The sequence below is a fragment of the Neofelis nebulosa genome, chromosome 1 (assembly GCF_028018385.1).
Source record: "Neofelis nebulosa isolate mNeoNeb1 chromosome 1, mNeoNeb1.pri, whole genome shotgun sequence".
NCBI classification, from domain to species: Eukaryota; Metazoa; Chordata; class Mammalia; order Carnivora; family Felidae; genus Neofelis; species Neofelis nebulosa.
Window position 1 is genome coordinate 417,992 of NC_080782.1, and position 17,920 is coordinate 435,911.

Genomic DNA, 17,920 nt, shown 5'->3' on the forward strand with positions numbered 1-17,920 from the left:
GTCCCGTCTGCTCCATCCTCTACACAAACCGCCTGGACTTGGCCAGGTTGGAACTGAGCTCAACCCCAGAGCAGAGGGAGGGCCGTGCCCACCCCAGGCGTCTCTTCCTCTCTGACTGAGCCTCAGGTACAGGAGAGCCCCTTCCTCCCCACTCTGCTGGCAACACCCACCTCCAGGCCCCGTCCGCCCCTCTTCTGGGAGCCTGTCTCTCTCCCCCCAGGCAGAAAGGGAGCCCCTCCACATCTGCCTTGCGGAGTATCACGTCTTGGGGACGTCCTTGACTGCACACTCACCACCCGGCACGGCCCGTGCCACGCGTGGCTCGCCCACCACAGCAGGGGGGGATGCGTTTGGCTGTAGCAGGGTCACTGCACACTGGGGTCTTCTCACAGCTAGAAGGCTCGGGGTGGCTGGGACTGGCATTGGTTTGGAGCCCAAGCTGGGAACCTGTGCAATGCCAATTTTCCCCTCATTGTCCCCAAATAACTGCTGCAACCCCAGGCATCACAACTGTGTTCAAGACAAGGAGAAGGGGGGCGTGGCATGTGCCACCTACACTTATTCTTTTTTCCAGAAAGTCAAAACTCTATCCCAAAATGCCATGGTAGCCTCCTGCTTACTTCTTGTCAGTCCGAAATGGAAATCGGCAAAATTGAAGAGGTAGGGAAGCACCGGTTACCTCAAAACCCTGCTAAGTTTTTAGCGATGGGGAAATCTGTGGTTTGGAGAGCGGCTTGCCCGGCCACACAAACTCGTGGGCCTGCCCACGGCGCCTGCTGGTTCACAGGCCGGCTGGCCTGCTAGAGACGGTCCCTGCCCCCAGCTGTGTCGCTCAAGAAGAACACCATCTCGCAGACCAGTGTTCCCGCCCTCCGTGCTGCCCGCTTTACGGTGGACGTAACACACGAGCCGTAAGAGTGGGCAGCACCTGACCTTTCTCCTTGTGTTTGCCAAGCTGTGCCACATGATGACTCTGAGCCCAACAGGGAATCCCGCCCCGTGGGGATCTGCAGGGATCGGTGCAGGCTGGGGGTGGCCAGCTCTCTGGAGACATTAGGGCTGGCTGACCTTGGCTCGTGGGCAAAGGACCAGGGTGGGGGACAGGGGCTCCGTGTGGCCACACTCTGCCTGGTCCAAAGGAACCCTGAGCCCTGTGCTCACTAGAGTCTCAGAGGTAGAGAGCGGGCTGCGGGTCCCCAGGCCCAACGGAGGTGGGGTGACACCTGAGGTCCATCCCTCACTTGTCCTGCACCTCTCCCTGGCAGTTTGGCAGCCAAGTAGGTAGTCGGAGGGAAGGCAGCGGGTGGGCGCAGAGGCAGCTCCCACTGGGAAGACCCTAAGTCCACAGCAAGAAAAATGCAGGGTGGTTATGGGATGCAGTGTGCCCGCAGTGGAGCTGACTGTCCCAGATGGTGGGCAAGGTCCCTGACCTCCAGGTAAGGGCCAAGGCTCAGAGGCCTGGGGAGCTTGCAGGCCTGTTCCCATGGTGCCACTGCTGCTTTGCCCCCACGCTGCTGTAGTGTGCAAACATAGGCCCAGTTGCCCCGTGTCCCCTTCCAGAAGGAGTTGGAAGTCCCCATCTTCCTGAGAAGTCTTTGGATTTTAGGTGTTGGCAACCACAGGACACTGCAGCCTCTGTTCCTCTCTCCCCCTCCGAAGCCCTGACCGGGACAGGGGTGGCTCGGGGACACAGGGCACCCAGCCCACGGACAGAGACTGCTGGATGGGGGGAGGCTCCCCGGGCTCTGTAGGCGGGGTGTGGAGGCAGGGGTTTCCACTGGACATGGACAGGAACGGGTCACATTCGGCCTCATGGGAGTTGAGCTGCGGCCAAGCGTCTGGACAGAGATGCGGTTGCTGGCAGCAAAGCTGAGCTCGCCCCGCATGAGGGGTTCTGCTTGTGTTTCATCCGGGTCTCGCATTGCGTCTGACACCTGAAGTCGGTAGAATGTTTGCCGGCACTCCGAGGTGAGACAAACCCCCCGCCCACGCTTCCCGGGGTGGGTGCATTTTCCTGCTCCGAGGACCTCACTCCCCCAGGGGAGGCCCCCTGGAGCTGCAGGCCTCCCCAGCAGAGGCCTGGACTCTCACCTTCCCGGAAATGAGGGGCAGAATCACGTGCCGTGAGTGCTTCCCAAAGACGAGTGGAGTCCACACAGCTGGACTTGCTCCCGGCCTGGAGCCGTGGCCACGCACAGCCTGTCCCCCCACCTGCCTGGACAGCCCCCACAGCCTCCACCCTGCTGACCACACGGCCCAGGACCAGCGCAGAGGCAGCACCACCCGTTTCTCCGAGTTATGATTAGCCATGTACGAGGTTAGCACACTAACACGAGCCCCCCAAACTACCCTTGATAGTTGACCTTAAAACAGCCCAGAAGGGGCCTCACACCCCATCTCATTTTACTCCGAGGAGAGGGGTTAGTTGGCAAAATGATGCATGGACAATTCACAGGTAGCAATGCTGCTCTTGCTGTTGGAAATACAGTGGGGGGTGGGCTCTTGGTTTGTGGGTGAGCACGAGCCAGCCCTCGTCAGATGCTTCTTCAGGAGGAGGAGCTGGTGGGAGGTGGGGAGGACCGTGCCCGCTGGGCCGCCTGCCCCTCCCTCCCTCCCAGCGTGGCCCTCAGGAGACACCAGTAGCCACATCAGACCACAGGCACGTTCCATGAAGTCTCTGAATGAGGTGTGTTTGCAGGGCACCCGCTTTGTCTGGGTGGGGGGTGTCTCCAGCCTGGCCAAGGGTGGGTTCCATCACCCGGCTGGGGAAGGCCGTGTGTGTGAGGGTATGTGACTGTGAGCGTGCAGGCGCACACGCATGAGTTTAGTGGGCTCACTAGAGACTGGCGAGGTGGGCTTATCCTCGCCGCACAAGAGCCCCTGTGTTTGCTGGACCGGGCACAAAACTGGCACAAAAGCACAGGTGTGGAGCCTGTGCCCTAAAACTGCACCCAGGTGGTCACTCTGTTTCCTTGCCAGTGAAACAACACGATGCTGGCTTACACCACAGGATGGAGAGGAGACGCCTCATAGTAGGTAACAGAGCACTTCAGAGGCACACAGCGAGCACCCCTCAGCCACTCTGGTTCCCAGGGATGGGTAAGCTCCCCTGTCTTGGGGAAAGTGGGAAATCACCCCACATCGCAGGTCTCTTCCCACCCCCACCCCTTCCCTGGCAAGAACCGTGGTTTAGGAAAAGTCCAGACATCCCAGGGCACCTCTCCAGCTGCCCAGCACAGTGGACATGGGCACATCCTCAGATTGGTCTGTCTCCTTCTCTGGCCTCATCTCTAGGGATGAACTGACCCCAAAGTTGCTGCCTACAGTTTGGGGATTGAGGATGAGAGGCCAAGAAGCCTCCTTGGAATGTTCTAGAAAGCTGTGGAGGGCTGCAAGCAATGGAGAGCTCGGTGCACAGGGGGGCCCTCCACCCCTGTGTCCAGTGCCTAGCCACCCGGGCTCCTCCCAAATTTCTGCATGCAGCCCCTTGCACTGGCCACAAACACACTTTCTGGATTTTAGTCTCCCTGGGTGGATTTAGTCTCCCTGAGCTGGATAAAAGCATTCCCAGAGTTGAAAGGCAGTTTCCTCGGGTCTCTGGACAGGCAGGTGCTGAGCTGGGACAGGGCTGTGTTCCCTCAGTGGTTTCCACACACCTGTTGGAGACTATTCCGTGAAACCCAGTTCAATGCAGTCAGATGTGCCAGGACTCAGGACAGGATGCCATGGAGTTTCCTGCTGTCTCCCTGGGGGGTGAGTGGGGGCTCTGTGGGCCAGGGCTTAGGAAGTCCCTGCCTCCCCTTCTAGATCCTTCCTGCTCTATGGTTTCATGGTGCCAGCTCCAGGCTCCAACACTCCTGGCTCCATCCAAAGAGCCCCAAGAGGAACTTCGAGACAATACTCCACCAGACTTGTCAATGTAAGGAAATGGAAACAGGTGGAAGGTCCAGCAATGGAAGGTGAGTCAGATGAACCTGGGTTTGGTTTATGATCTGATGGTCCATTACAATGGATGTTTAGGGGCAGTGGGCGGCTCAGTGGGTTAAGCGTCGACTTCAGCTCAGGTCACGATCTCACGGTTCGTGATCTTGAGCCCCACGTCGGGCTTGCTGCTGTCCGCACAGAGCCCACTTCGGATCCTCTGTCCCCCTCTGTCTCTCTGCTCCTCCCCTGCTCACGCTCTCTCTCTCTCTCAAAAATGAATAAACATTAAAAAAATTTTAAATGGAAGTTTAATAAATGATGTTGAAGAATATTTAGTGACATAAAGAGTTCTTACAAAGTAAAAAATACACGTGTATATAATACGAGAACAGTCAGCATAGTCTTGTTTTTGTAAAATATACACAGGCTTGGAAAACACACTTGAAGGACACATGTGGAAACATTAACGGTGCTTTTCTCTGTGTGCTGGAATACTTAATCTTTGTTCTCCTGTATTTTGCATTTTTCCTCCAATGAATATGCGATACTTCAGGAAGCAGAAAACACGATTTCCCAAGCTTTCTTGATGCGTCCATGACGGCAGAAACACTGCCTCTGTGGTGCTGTCCTGCAGGGTGTGCGCAGAGGTCCACTGTCCAGCCTCAGGACCCGTGATCGGAGGAAGCAGTGGGTGTGTGGAGTGTGGGCCGCCCCGACAAGCCACTTCCCTCGGGCGGCGCCAGCTGAAGCCTCTTGTTGGCCTTTCTTCGCTTCTGAAGCAGGACGTGGGTTCGCTGTTTGTCAGTGTCTTGCCTGCACAAAGTCCCCCTCAGCGGACCTGGTGCGGTGACCACACCCTGGGCCTGGGATGTGCCCAAACCCGTAGAGAGGGGAGCACGGGCAGTACCTGGAATGGGACCTGTGTCAGAGTCCCAGGACAACCCCGAAGTATTACCGAGTGTTCGCCAGTCTCAGTAAATGACTCGGCAGCACAAGGGCCCAGTGCGCGAGGTTGGAAGCTCTGCTCTGCTTAGCAGAGATGCGGTACCCTGTACCCCACCACCCTGTGTACACCCCCCTACACCACCACCCCCCAGGCAGTGACATGCCACGTGACCTTGCCAAGGAGCCGGTCACATCTGGGGCGAGGGGCAGCAGAGGTGTTCCCATATACCAGGAGATGGAGGAGGAGAGGGTGACTCCACGGTTCTGGCTGGTTGGGGCAGATGCGACCGAGTCTTCCCTAAACCCTGCAGATCTCAAGTGCTCCTCCTGACGCTCAAAGGCCCTAGAGGGACTGACAGGCCACGAACCTCCGGGTCAGAGGGAGAGCCACAAGCTCGGACCCCAGACGTCACCGGCCGCCTCCGAGTGACCCTCCGTGCGGGGTCTCCCGGTGGGTTAGGCTCCCCACGGCCTGGTAGGCTTTCCTGGGGAGGGCACTGCTCTCAGCGAGGGCAGAGCAGGGGAGCTCAGAGACCGAGGACCGAACCACCTCGCCCCGCCCCTCGCCCCGCCCCCTCGCCCCGCCCCTCGCCCCGCCCCTCGCCCCGCCCCTCGCCCCGCCCCTCGCGGCTCCGCGGCCGCCCCACTGCGCAGGCGCGGACACAGGTGCGTGCCGTTTGAAAGTATGGCGCCTGCGGGCCCGTGGCTGGTGCTGTGTGAAGAGAAGATCCGGGAGAAGAGCGGCCTGGCGCCTCACCGCGACCTGTGTGCGTGGCGGTGACGGCGGGCAGGCTGGGGGCGCGAGCTTCCTGCCGCGGGGTGGGCGGACGGGGTCCGGCCAGAGACGCGGCACCCGGACCGCGTCTTCCTGAACCGTCGAAGGCGGGTGTGAGGTGGTGGGGAAAATGGGGTGGGAGCGAGGGGACCCGAGTGGGGGTGGGAGGCCCGAGTGGGGCCGGGGGTGCCGAGTGGGGCGCGCAGCCCGAGTGGGGTGGGGCCCGGAGTGGGGCAGGGGACCCCAGTGGGGTCGAGGGGGGGCCTAGTGGGGCGCGGGGCCCGAGTGGAGGTGGGGGGCCCCAGTGGGGTCGGAGGGGGCCGAGTGGGGCGCGGGGCCCGAGTGGGGCGGAGGACCCCAGTGGGGTCGGGAGGGGCCCGAGTGGGGTGGGGTGCCCCAGTGGGGTCAGGGGGGCCGAGTGGGGTGGGGGACCCCAGTGGGGTCGGGGGGGCCGAGTGGGGCGCGGGGCCCGAGTGGGGCGGAGGACCCCAGTGGGTCGGGAGGGGCCCGAGTGGGGTGGGGTGCCCCAGTGGGGTCAGGGGGGCCGAGTGGGGTGGGGGACCCCAGTGGGGTCGGGGGGGCTGAGTGGGGCACGGGACCCGAGTGGGGCGGGGATCCCAGTGGGGTCGGGGGACGCCTAGTGGGGCGCGGGGCCCAGTGGAGGTGGGGGGCCCCAGTGGGGTCGGAGGGGGCCGAGTGGGGCGCGGGACCCGAGTGGGGCGGGGATCCCAGTGGGGTCGGGGGGCGCCTAGTGGGGCGCGGGGCCCGGTGGAGGTGGGGGGCCCCAGTGGGGTCGGAGGGGGCCGAGTGGGGTGGGGTGCCCCACTGGGGTCAGGGGGGCCGAATGGGGTGGGGTGCCCCAGTGGGGTCAGGGGGGCCGAGTGGGGTAGGGGACCCCAGTGGAGTCGGGGGGGCTGAGTGGGGCGCGGGACCCGAGTGGAGGTGAGGCCCCTAGTGGGGCGGGGGACCCCAATGGGGTCGGGGGGGTGGGCCGAGTGGGGCGCGGGGCCCGAGTGGAGGTGGGGCCCCGAGTGGGGCGGGGGACCCCAGTGGGGTCGGGGGGCGCCTAGTGGGGCGCGGGGCCCGAGTGGGGTGGGGGGGCATTCTTTCACCCATAAATAAGGCGGTTCCAGGTTGGCTTTTAATAAAACCTTGAGCCTGCAGTCTTCATTCCTGGGAAGACGTGCCCTCCGCCCCTGTCGCACAATTGTCTCCTGAGTTCTGGTCTCCCATCTCTCTGTGCTGCGGAGTTTTGTGTGTATATTCATGGGGGACATTGGTCGCTGGTTTTCTTTTTGTCCTGTTTGTCTCTGGTTTTGGCATCAAGGTAAAGCTGAGCACCTGGAATACGTTGGGAAGTGTTGCTTCCACATGTGCGTTCTAGAAGAGGTTGTGTAGATTTGGTGCTCTCTGAAACCATATAAGCCTTGAAGTTGTTTTGTTTTTTTGTTTTTTTGTTTTTTTAAATGTGTCTTTCTGAGGGGGGCAGGGAGAGGGACAGAGGATTGGAAGCAGACTCTGCACTGACAGCAGTGTGCCCCATAGGGGCTGGAACTCACAAACCCCCAGCTCATGATCTGAGCCGCCCAGGCGCCCCTGTATTTGAAGCTTTTAAATTATACATTCAGTTTCTCTGTCTGTTGTAAAACTATCCTTATTATCAGTTTCTTCTTGGGTGAGTTATGGTTGGGATTTGTAAAATTGATTGTTTTCTAGAAGTTGTTGAACTTATGTGTGTAGAGTTGTTTACTCCCTTACCAGCCTCTTAAATGTTTTTGGGGTCTGTGGTGGTAACCCTTCTTCCATTCTTGATATTGTCATTTCTGTCTTCGATTTTAGACTTGGTAAAGGTTTGTCGATTGTATTAACCTTTTCAGTGAGTCAGCTTTTGGTTTGGTGGGTTTTTCTCCATTGTTTCCTAGTTTCAAATTTTATTGATTCTGTTCTTTATTATTTCCTTTTGTCTGCTCACTTTGCATTTAGTTTGCTCTTGTAGATTCTTGAGGTGAGAGTTTAGATTACTGATTTTATACTTTATAATTTAGTGACATAAGTTTTCCTCTAAGCACAGCTTTAGCTGCATTCACAAATTTTGTTATATGTTCGTTTTCATTAAGTACAGTGCATTTTTAGGTTTTCCTGGAGACGACTTCTCTTTGACCTGTAGACTGCTTGGGGGTGTGTTTTCTCATTGTGTGTTTGGAGATTTTCCTTTTTTCCCCTTCTTTTATTGATTCTAGTGTGATTCCATTATGGTCAGAGTACATACTCTGTGATTTTAATTCTTTTAAATTTGTTGAGGTTTGTTTTTGGTCCAGGATCTGGTTTATATTGGTGAATGTTCCAAGTGCACCTGAAAAGAAAGTTGTTGGGTGGAGTATTATGTGAATATCAATTAGATCCTGTTGGCTGATGATGAGGTTTAGTTCTTCTGTATCTTTGTTGATTTTCTGTCTAGTGATTGTATTAGTTACTGGGAGGGAAGTGTTGAAGTCCATAACCGTAATTGTTGATTTCTCTGTTTCCCTTCATATGTTTTGACACTGTGCCTACATATTTAGGGTTTGAAGTGACCCTTGTAACATATGTGCTATTGCTCTTTGTCCCTGATGATTTTCTTTGTTGAGGCATGTAGTGTAGCCACTGCAGCTTAGTTTTGATTAGTGTTTGCAGGGTATATCTTTCCCCTCTATTTACTGTGTAATCTTTAAACTTATCTATATCATTATATTTGCAGTGAGGTTCTTATAGGCAGTTTATAGTTGGTTCATTTTTATTTACTCTGCCAATCTCTTTTTTCTAGTGTATTTAGACCATTTACATTTAATGGAATTGTTAATATAAGATAGTTGGAAGTATGCCATTTTATTATTTGTTTTCTGTTCTTTCCCTGTTCCTGCCTTCTGCCGTTTGAGTATTTTTTTAGTGTTCCATTTTGACTTCTCTATTATATTTTTGAGCATATCTCTTTGTATACCTATTTTTAGTGGTTGCTCTATAAGTTACAACGTATTATGTAATTTAACACAGTCTACTTGTGTGGACATTTTACCCCTTCCAGTGAAATGTAGAAACCTTACCCAATGTGTCCTTTGGTTTTATTATCCTTTATAATTTAGTGATCTTAAATATTTTCTTTGCATACCTTGAGAACCACATTAATCACTTTTTTCTTTTACAGTCATCCAAAATTGTAAATAACTCAGGAGGAAACATTTTTACTTACATGCTTACCTGTTTCATTATTCCTTTATTTCTGATGACCTAGGTTTTCTTCTTTTATCCTTCCTATTTATTTGAAGAGTTTTCTGTAGCAGTTGCCTTAGGGCAGGTGTACTCATGACAGATTCTCTGTGTGTTTCTTCATTTGAAAATATCTTTATTTCACTTCAGTACCTAAGATTGTTTTTGCTGGGTGCAGGTTTCATGGTTGAAAGTTCTTTTCTTTCAGCACATGGAAAATGTGGCTCTCCTTCCTTCACGCCTCCTTGGTTCTGAAGGATAATCACCTGCCCTGTCAGTTGTTTTTTCTCTATGGGTAATGCCTTTTCTTTCTGGCTGTTTTCAAGATGCTTTCATTGTTTTTAATTTTTTTTTAATGTTTATTTATTTTTGAGAGAGACTGAGCGTGAGCAGGGGAGGGGCAGAGAGAGAGAGGGAGACACAGCTGTCAGCACAGAGCCTGATGTGGGGCTTGAACTCACAAACCACGAGATCATGATCTGAGCTGAAGTTGGACGCTTAACCAACTGAGCCACTCAGATGCCCCTCTTCCACTGTTTTTAGATTGTAGAAGTTTATTTCTGATGTATCTGGGCATGGCTTTTTTTTTTTTTTTTTTTTTGGTCTTTATTCTGTTTGGGGTTTTCTCAGCTTCTTGAATATATAGCTTTATGTCTTTTGCCAAATTTGGTAAGTTTTCAGCCATTATTTCTGTAATTGCTAAACATTTTTCTTCTTAGTCATACTATCATTCTCTTCTTGGAACTCTAATTGGGACTGCATGGGGACTCATGACAGGAATGTTAGGTTTCTTTTTCCATGGGCCCCTGAGGCTCTGTTCATTCATTCTTTCTTTCTCTTCTTTTTTAAGTCTCTTTTCTCTCTGCTGGTCAGATAGGACAATTTTGACCAGTCTATCTTTGCATTCACTCTTTGAATTTTTTCTTCTGTTATCTCCATGCTGTTACTGAGCTGCTTCTGTGTGGTACTTTTGTTTTGGGTATTGTATTTTATGTTTCTGAAATTCCTATTTTTTTCTTCTTTATATCTTATGGGGTTTTTTTGCCAAGACTTCCTATCTTATCGTTTGTTTCAAGAGTGTTCATAATTGTTCATTAAAGTATTGCTTTAAAATTCTTGTTAAATAATTCTGTCCTGTCAGTGTTGGTGTTGATTGTTTTTCTATTTAAATTGAGATTTTTTTCAGGTTTTGGTCATTTTTTTGTTGCGTCATGGACATTTTGGGTGTTGAGAGACTTGTTTCTTATTTGAATCTTGTTACACATTATTGGCACTGAGCGGGCGCTGCCTTGTTCCTAAGGTGGTGGCCAGGCTCCTGTCACACACGCAGCCTCTGTAGATGCCTGTGGGCCACCTCCTTGCAACCCAGGTGGTAATCCGCATCCTCTCACTCTGTCCCAGGGCTGGCCACTGTGCAAGGCCAGGTGTGTGGTGTGGTTTTTTTTTTTTTGTTTGTTTGTTTTGCTGGCTCTTGAGCTAGAGGGGGGCTGATTTCAGGAGTCCTTCCTCCACCGCTGCCCCTTCCTGGTCCTTCTACCATGGGCAGCAGCCTTATCCTTACTTTTCAGTCAGTGTCCATGGTGTCTGTGTGTCACCAGCTTCTTTGGCACTCATATTGGGACATATGGGAGACAAAAAGGACCCCAAACCAGCACAGGGCCCTCACTGCTGGACTGTTTTCTTGAGGTCCCTAAACAGTTGGCCTTCTGTTCCCCACCCTCCAGATCTGTCTGGTGCTTGTTTCGTATATTGTTTTCCAGGCCCTTAGGTGTAGTACCTGCGTAGGAGTAGGGTGAAATGGGTCTACTCTGTCTTGTCTGGAAATGGAAGCCCACAAATCAATTTTAAATTTAATTAAGATGTGTTTTAAAACATAATTCTTCCTGGGAAAGTACTGGTGTGCTCAGACCCAAACTGTCTTTTTGATCACAGAAACTTATTTTTGTAGCAACGTTCATTTAATGGCTGCCATTCATTTAATGGCACGCAGAGGCATATGGTGCACAGAGCACACACTGTGCCCTTGCATGTAACTGGCAGGGAGTTGTCACGTTAGCTCACCATTGGTTTTCGAATTGTGATCCCTGCATGGGGGCTCCACAAGTGGGGGCCCAGTTAGGAAGATATTCCTGGTGGGAGAGTGTCTGAGGGGAGAAGCAGGGGTGTGGGGAGCAGGGCATGCGTGGGCATGGAGGCATTTTGGAGATAAACGTGAGCTGGAAGCTTGCATGCATTTCTCCTGTAGTATCAGTACTCAGACTTGGAGTTACATTGTTCTTGTGACTTTTCAGATTCTGAGGTTGCTGTAGCTCATTCTTTTTTTTTTTTTTAATTTTTTTTTTTTTAATGTTTATTTATTTTTGAGGGAGACACAGACAGACAGACAGACACAGAATCTGAAGCAGGCTCCAGGCTCTGACCTGTCAGCCCGGAGCCTGACGCAGGGCTGGAACTCACGGACCGTGAGATTATGACCTGAGCTGAAGTCGGCCGCTTAACCGGCTGAGCCACCCAGGTGCCCCTGCTGTAGCTCATTCTTATTACAGTAATATATTTTCACTGAAAAGGAAGGTGAAAATCTCATGATTTTTCTATTCTTAGCTGAACTTCGGTCATTATCTATTCCTGGAACTTACCAAGAAAAGATTACTCACCTAGGAAATTCTTTGATGAACTTAACTGGCCTGAAATCTTTAGACCTCTCACGCAACTCCTTGGTGAGTCTAGAGGTAAGTTTTAGGTTTTTTTCTTGAAAGAAATTTTATTGCTGTCAGTAGCAGTGGAAAGTACATTTATAGTAACAATGCATTATGTTTTATAACTTTGTTTATAACGTATGTAGACCGTACACTTAACAACGGTTGCAATAACAACGGTTGCAATATTGCGTTGTTTTTCTTGTGTTCGTTATGAGCTGTAGATTTCATACACATCTCATTACACCTTTAAACTGCTTTGACAACTGAAACTCATATCTCCGATGAAGACGGCTGTATCTTTAAAGGCAATAAAATAAGGCCCGAAAGACTAGTGTTTGTGGCCTGGTCACTGTCCATCCCTGTCTCAGCTGTGTTTTTTTCCATCCACATTCTGCACTTCACGTCTGGCCTCAGACCCTTAAGTGGCAGTGCCGTGTGTGCAGGGCATCCTGGGAAGCCCTTGGTCCTGGTGAGGGAATGAGAAATCACCCAGGTGGTGGCAGGGGGGGAATTGTGTAAACACTGCCCACGACTTCCTGGAGAGGAGGCTTCTGCCTCACGTTATAGAGAGCGCTTGGAGCCTGGTCGGCGTCACCCGGGAGTTTCAGTCCAGGGCACACCCAGGGCCGGCCCCTTGTTCAACTTCCCGGGCTGTTTTCTAATCTGTAGAATTGGAACAGTAACAGTTCTTAGTGTGTGGGGTTGTGTGCGGATTGAATGAAGTTGTGAGAACTCCACAGATACGGGCTGTCCTCCGCGGTCTGCGCTGCCGCAGACGTGGCATCCCGAACCTGCACGGCACGGAGCGCCTTCCGTCTTTGTGCTCCTCCTGGCAGTGCCATGTGGTCGCTTGCAGGTGCCTCTGTTAGGTTGGTGTTGGTTCGTATTGATGGCCCGTCTCGCTGTTTATTTTTCAAAGCATAAACTAATGCTGCGTTTTGCCCCGTTGGCAGGGCATTCAGTACCTGACTGCGCTGGAAAGCCTCAGTCTCTACTACAACTGCATCTCCTCGTTGGCCGAAGTGCTTCAGCTCCACGCCTTGACAGAGCTTACAGACGTGGACCTCCGGCTGAACCCTGTGGTGAAGAACGAGTCTGATTACCGCCTTTTTGTCGTGCACATGCTCCCGAAGCTCAGGCAGCTGGGTAGGCGCCACAGCTGTGCTCACACCCTTGCTCATGGGAGCCCTAATAGGTGTTTTGTGCTCTCAGAAGTTGACTTTCTACTCCCCTGGTGGAGTCCCTGTGTCTGCCAGCGTGAGTCTTGGAGCGCTGCCTGGGGGGATGGCCAGGAACTCTGGCCACAGACATCTGCCGGGGGGGCCATGAGCACAGGTGTGGGCCAGGCTGCTCTGTCCCTTTCTGGCCCTCCAGTTTCTAGGTGATTGGCTTGGACGTGTTCTCTGAACATCCGGTGCCATTTCTGTGCGTGACTCCCTGGGCTTCATCTCAGGCTCAGCCAGGCGGTTGGATTTTACCTTGTTTCACATCTGCCTAGAAGGTTGTAGGAAAAGAGGTTCATGTGCCCTCCCCTCCCCCAGGTGATAGCGATGGGAAAGTGTGAGGTCCTGTTGGCAGGTGTAGCTACCCAACGGCTTAGTAGCCCATGTCCCTAAAAGAAACAGATCTTTGTGTCAGGCTTGCAGGCAGAGCTCCCAGGGTGCCCAGTGGTCGTACCAGCTGGGAGGTTCATGCTTGGGGAAGCCATCCATAGCGGCACCTTCCCACCCACCTGCCCGGCTACCAGGAGTTGTCTTTGCCATGAACATTCTCGCCGGTGGCACTGCTGATGCTCCCCGTGTTGCACCTCCAGTGAGAGAGCTGGAGTGTGAGCACCAGGGCACGCGGAGCATGAAGAAGGAGAAGGAGCCTTGTATGCTCAATCCTTCTCCTCCATGAAGGGAGCTAAGTGCTGGGTATTGGGGGTGTGGGAATGTCTGCTTGAAGGGCAGTGTTGTTCTGTGTCCCCAGTGATGACAGTGCATCCTCAATCCTGAGGGCCAGTGCACTGTTTGTTGAGGCTGAGGGGCAGTTGGGGTGTGCCTCCATGAAATGCTCTTTGGGAGGCAGCTTTGGAACTTAACCATTTGTGACGTTAGTTTTGTGGTAGGATGTGTGAAAAGTTGCACAGCATTGACTTTTAGTATTGGGAACCATCTGACTCTCAGGTTTTCTGGGGGAAGACCCAGCAGTAACAAGTGAGCAGAGGCCTTCTGGGGCTCAGGGCTCATGTGTGGGGACAGTTGAAACTCCGGATCTGAGGATGCACACCCTAGGCCCAGACACACAGCCACCACATTCACTCTTCAGCATGTTCAGGATTCTCATCCACGGAGACATCTCAGATGTGCTCAGTGTGGTTCCAGAACCTCATCCAGCACCGAGAACATGCATAGAAAGGAGGTAGACGTGCCGAGAAAGACGTGCCTGTGTGTCAACTTGCATGTGTATTTCTTTTTCCACGGGCAGCAGCCGGCCTCCACAGTAGTGTCTGAGGAGTAGCTTTACGGGAGGAGGCCGACCCTCTTGGAATCGGTATTTGTCATCTGGGAAACCAAGTGTAGCCACCAGAGCCCAGCATTCCTTTACTGGGTCTACCCAGTACTTAACAGGGGATGCTTGTGGCAGGCCTGGCCCCAGGGGATGGAAGGTCCCTGAGCCAGGGGTGGCAGTGCTGGTCCCATGCAGTGTGCTGCAGGGTGGGTGACGGGGGCACCTTCATTCCCAAGGGAAGGGTGATGTGCTTCAAGGCTGCTAGGAGGTGCCCCTGTGGGGCTGGGTCGTTGGGGGCCTGTCACCTGCTTCTTGGTGGTGTTTGCTAGTTCTCTGGCATCTTCTCCCTAGATGATCGTCCCGTGAGAGAGAGCGAGCGGAAAGCATCCCAGTTGCATTTTGCATCGGAGGAATCACTGGACTCAAAGCAGAGCTTCCCAGCTGTTTTAAGAGTTGGAAGGTATGAACAGAAGTGGTATTTGAACATTGAGAGAAGCTGTTCAGACTTGCCTGTTGATAGAATGTTTACCTAAAAGATAGGAGCTTCTTTGTGTGCTGATTGCCACTTCAAGGGCAGACGTGCAAAGGAGGAAAGAAGAAATGCTCAGGTACCAACGGGGGCTCAAGGAAATGGTGGTGGGACGGGGGATTTCTCCCCCTGTTGTCCACGTTTTCCATATTTATTTTATAATATTAAAATGTTTATTAAAGTAGTAACATGTAGGGGCGCCTGGGTGGCTCAGTCGGTTGAGCATCCAACTTCGGCTTGGGTCATGATCTCACGGTTTGTGGATTCGAGCCCCACATCGGGCTCTGTGCTGACAGCTCAGAGCCTGGAGCCTGCTTTGGATTCTGTTTCTCCCTCTGTCTTTTTCTCTGCCTGTTCCCCACTTGTGCTCTGTCTCTCCCTCAAAAATAAATTTAAAAATGTAAAAAATAGGGGCGCCTGGGTGGCGCAGTCGGTTAAGCGTCCGACTTCAGCCAGGTCACGATCTCGCGGTCCGTGAGTTCGAGCCCCGCGTCAGGCTCTGGGCTGATGGCTCGGAGCCTGGAGCCTGTTTCCGACTCTGTGTCTCCCTCTCTCTCTGCCCCTCCCCTGTTCATGCTCTGTCTCTCTCTGTCCCAGAAATAAATAAAAAACGTTGAAAAAAAAAAAAAATTTAAAAAAAAAAAAATGTAAAAAATAAACAAATAAATAAATAATTAAAAAAAAATAAAGTAGTAACATGTAAAGTCAAGTAGCGATAGGAAGTCACAGCATCTTGTCTCCTCCTTGGCCTGTCCCTCAGAGGCAGCCACTGCTTACTTTCGTGGTTGTTTCCTGCTTGAGTTACTTTCTCATCTCCAGACAGTACAAACACGCCACCTTTTATGCGTGTGAGCGCTTTAAGCAGTAGCTGACTGCTGACTGTCACAGCCCCTTCCTCCCCAACCCCAGTGCTCACGGCCTGTGGAGTACGATCCTTCCCATGTTCTCTGTGGTCAGTGCTGGCGGTGCCGTATGTAGTTGTGCCGTGGGAGTGGGATCCTATGCCTGCCCATGCCCCACATCTGTGCCACCTCCCCGCGGCTGCATTGCTGTGTTTAATGTACACTGTGATGGTTGGTAGTATTTAAATGTGTCCTGAGACCATAAAATGTCTTCGTGGTTTGTGGGTTGATTTAAAAAAAAAAAATTTTTTTAATGTCTCTTTATTTTTGAGAGAGAGAGAGAGACAGAGTGTAAGCAGGGGAGGGGCAGAGAGAAAGGGAGACACAGAATCCAAAGCAGGCTCCAGGCTCTGAGCTATCAGCACAGAGCCCGACGTGGGGCTCGAACCTACAAACCACGAGATCGTGACCTGAGCTGAAGTCAGACTCCCGACTGAGCCACCCAGGCACCCCTGTGGGTTGATTTTAAGGGGCAAAAATCAATACACTATGTTTACATTGCTTATAATGTGCTAGAAATTACATGATCTTGTACACCATTTTGTTTTGTCTGAAGCTTTTAATGGTTTTCTTTTTCTTGCATTATATGCTTTAGCTCATCCCTAAATTCCTATAATGTAGGGGTTACCAATTCTTTTTTGAAAAGGGCCGGAGAGTGAATACTTTTGGTTCTGTGGACCGACCATATGATCTCTTCCTCAATTTTTGAACTCTGCCTTTGTAGCATGAAAGCAGCTATAGGCAGTATTTAAATGGATGACTGTGTTCCAGTAAAACTTTATTTACAAAAATAGGCAATGGGTTAGATTTGACCTTGTGGGCCATATTTTGCCAGTTTCTGTTCTGATTTCTCAAGATCGATTCCAAATCCTTGGGGTCTCCTGTTCCCTCAGATACCTACACTGTCGCCATCTTCTCCTCACTTCCCCATTAAAACTAGATTAATTACTGTGTAGACAGCTGCTCCCAGTACCCTGTGCAGTGGTCTGGATGTTTGTGGCCCCCCCAAATTCATGTGTTGAAATCCTAACCCCTAGATGACTGTGTTAGGAGGTAGGGCCTCTGAGAGGTGATTAAGTCATAAAGATGGAGACTCATGAATGTGTCTGGTGACTGTTACAAAAAGAGTTTCCTAGCCCCTTTGTCCATGTGAGATTAGGAGTCCGGTGGTGTCAGACCTCTAACTTTGTTCTCCTTCAGTATTTTGTTCGTTTTCCCAGGTCTCTTGCTTTTCTGTGTAAACTATCGGTTTGTTGAGATTTTGACTGGGATTGCAGTGAATCTGTAGATTGAGCTGGAAAGAGCTGACACCTTGACAATATTGAGTCTTCCTCTCTGTGAGCGTAGAATGTCCATTCATTTAGTTCTTTGATTTCATTTATCAGAGGTTTGTAGCTTTCCTCAAACAGATCTTGTACATGTTTTGTTAGATTATATTTGGTATGTCATTTTTTTGTGCTATTGTAAGTGGCACTGCCTTTGTTTCATTTCAGATTCCAGTTGTTCATTACTGGTATGTAGTAAGTGGTTGACTTGTATATTAACCTTATGCGTTAGTTTCCTAGAGCTGATGTAAAAGTACCACAAACGGGGTGGCTTAAAATAACAGAAATTTGTTGCCTCACAGTTGTTAAGGGTAGAAGTCTGAAATCAAGGTGTTGGTGACTTGATTCTTTGTGGAGGCTGTAAGGGAGAATCTATTCCATGATTCTGGTGGTTCTTCTGGCTTCTGATGGTTTGCTGGAAATCTTTGGTGTTCCTTGTCTTGCAGATGTGTCTCTCTAGTCCTCTTTATATGGCTCTTCTCCCTGTGTCTTTTCATGTAATCGCCCCTTTTGCATGTTTGTTTCTGTGTCCCAGTTTCCCCAAAAGATACCAGTCGGGTTGGATTAGGGCCCACCCCAATCTCCTATTAACTTGATTACCTCTGTAAAGACCCCATTTCCAATTAAGGTCATGTTCTGAGGTATAGGGTATTGGGACTTCATATGTTTTGGGGGGTGGGGGGGGTGGGGGCGGGGGGCGGCAGGGAATACAATGCAACTTATAACTCCTTGTATTTTGCAGCCTTGCTATATAACCACTTGTTAGATCCAGGAGGTTTTTTCCTTTCTTGTTTTTGGTTGATTCTTTGGGATTTTCTATAGACAATCATGTATCTGTGAACAGAGACAACTTTATCTCTTCCTTCTCAATCTGTGTATATTTTATTTCCTTTTCTTATTGCATTAGTGGGACTTCCAATATGATGTTTAAAAGAAGGAATGAGAGGGGACACCTTTCCTTGTCCTGATCTTAACAAAGAAGCATCTAGTTTCTCACCATTGAGGAGGATGTTAGCTGCAGGTTTTTGTAGATGTTCTTTATCCAGTTGAGGAGTTCCCCTCTATTTGTAGTTTGCTCATCATTT

General features: G+C 51.3%; 1 protein-coding gene and 1 long non-coding RNA gene across 4 annotated transcripts in view; one reads left to right on the plus strand and one right to left on the minus strand.

Moving 5' to 3' along the window:
- Positions 1-4,215: 4,215 nt before the first annotated feature.
- On the minus strand, positions 4,216-5,418 carry LOC131500323 (uncharacterized). Its single transcript, XR_009256234.1, has 2 exons — positions 5,099-5,418; positions 4,216-4,831 (listed from the first exon to the last, which is right to left on the minus strand). It is a non-coding gene; the product is annotated as an uncharacterized LOC131500323 (long non-coding RNA).
- Positions 5,419-5,505: 87 nt separating this feature from the next.
- The window catches only part of CEP72 (centrosomal protein 72), a 36,382-nt gene continuing 23,967 nt past the window's right edge, over positions 5,506-17,920 (plus strand). The window contains exons 1-4 of one of the 3 annotated variants that reach the window (XM_058708867.1): positions 5,506-5,636; positions 11,489-11,616; positions 12,540-12,732; positions 14,431-14,539. In XM_058708867.1, the coding sequence (XP_058564850.1) occupies positions 5,555-5,636; positions 11,489-11,616; positions 12,540-12,732; positions 14,431-14,539 (512 nt within the window). In that variant the 5' untranslated portion in view covers positions 5,506-5,554. Of the gene's footprint in view, positions 5,637-5,669; positions 5,763-11,488; positions 11,617-12,539; positions 12,733-14,430; positions 14,540-17,920 lie in introns of those variants that run through there. The other 2 variants (XM_058708939.1, XM_058709020.1) reach the window with 2 other exon arrangements.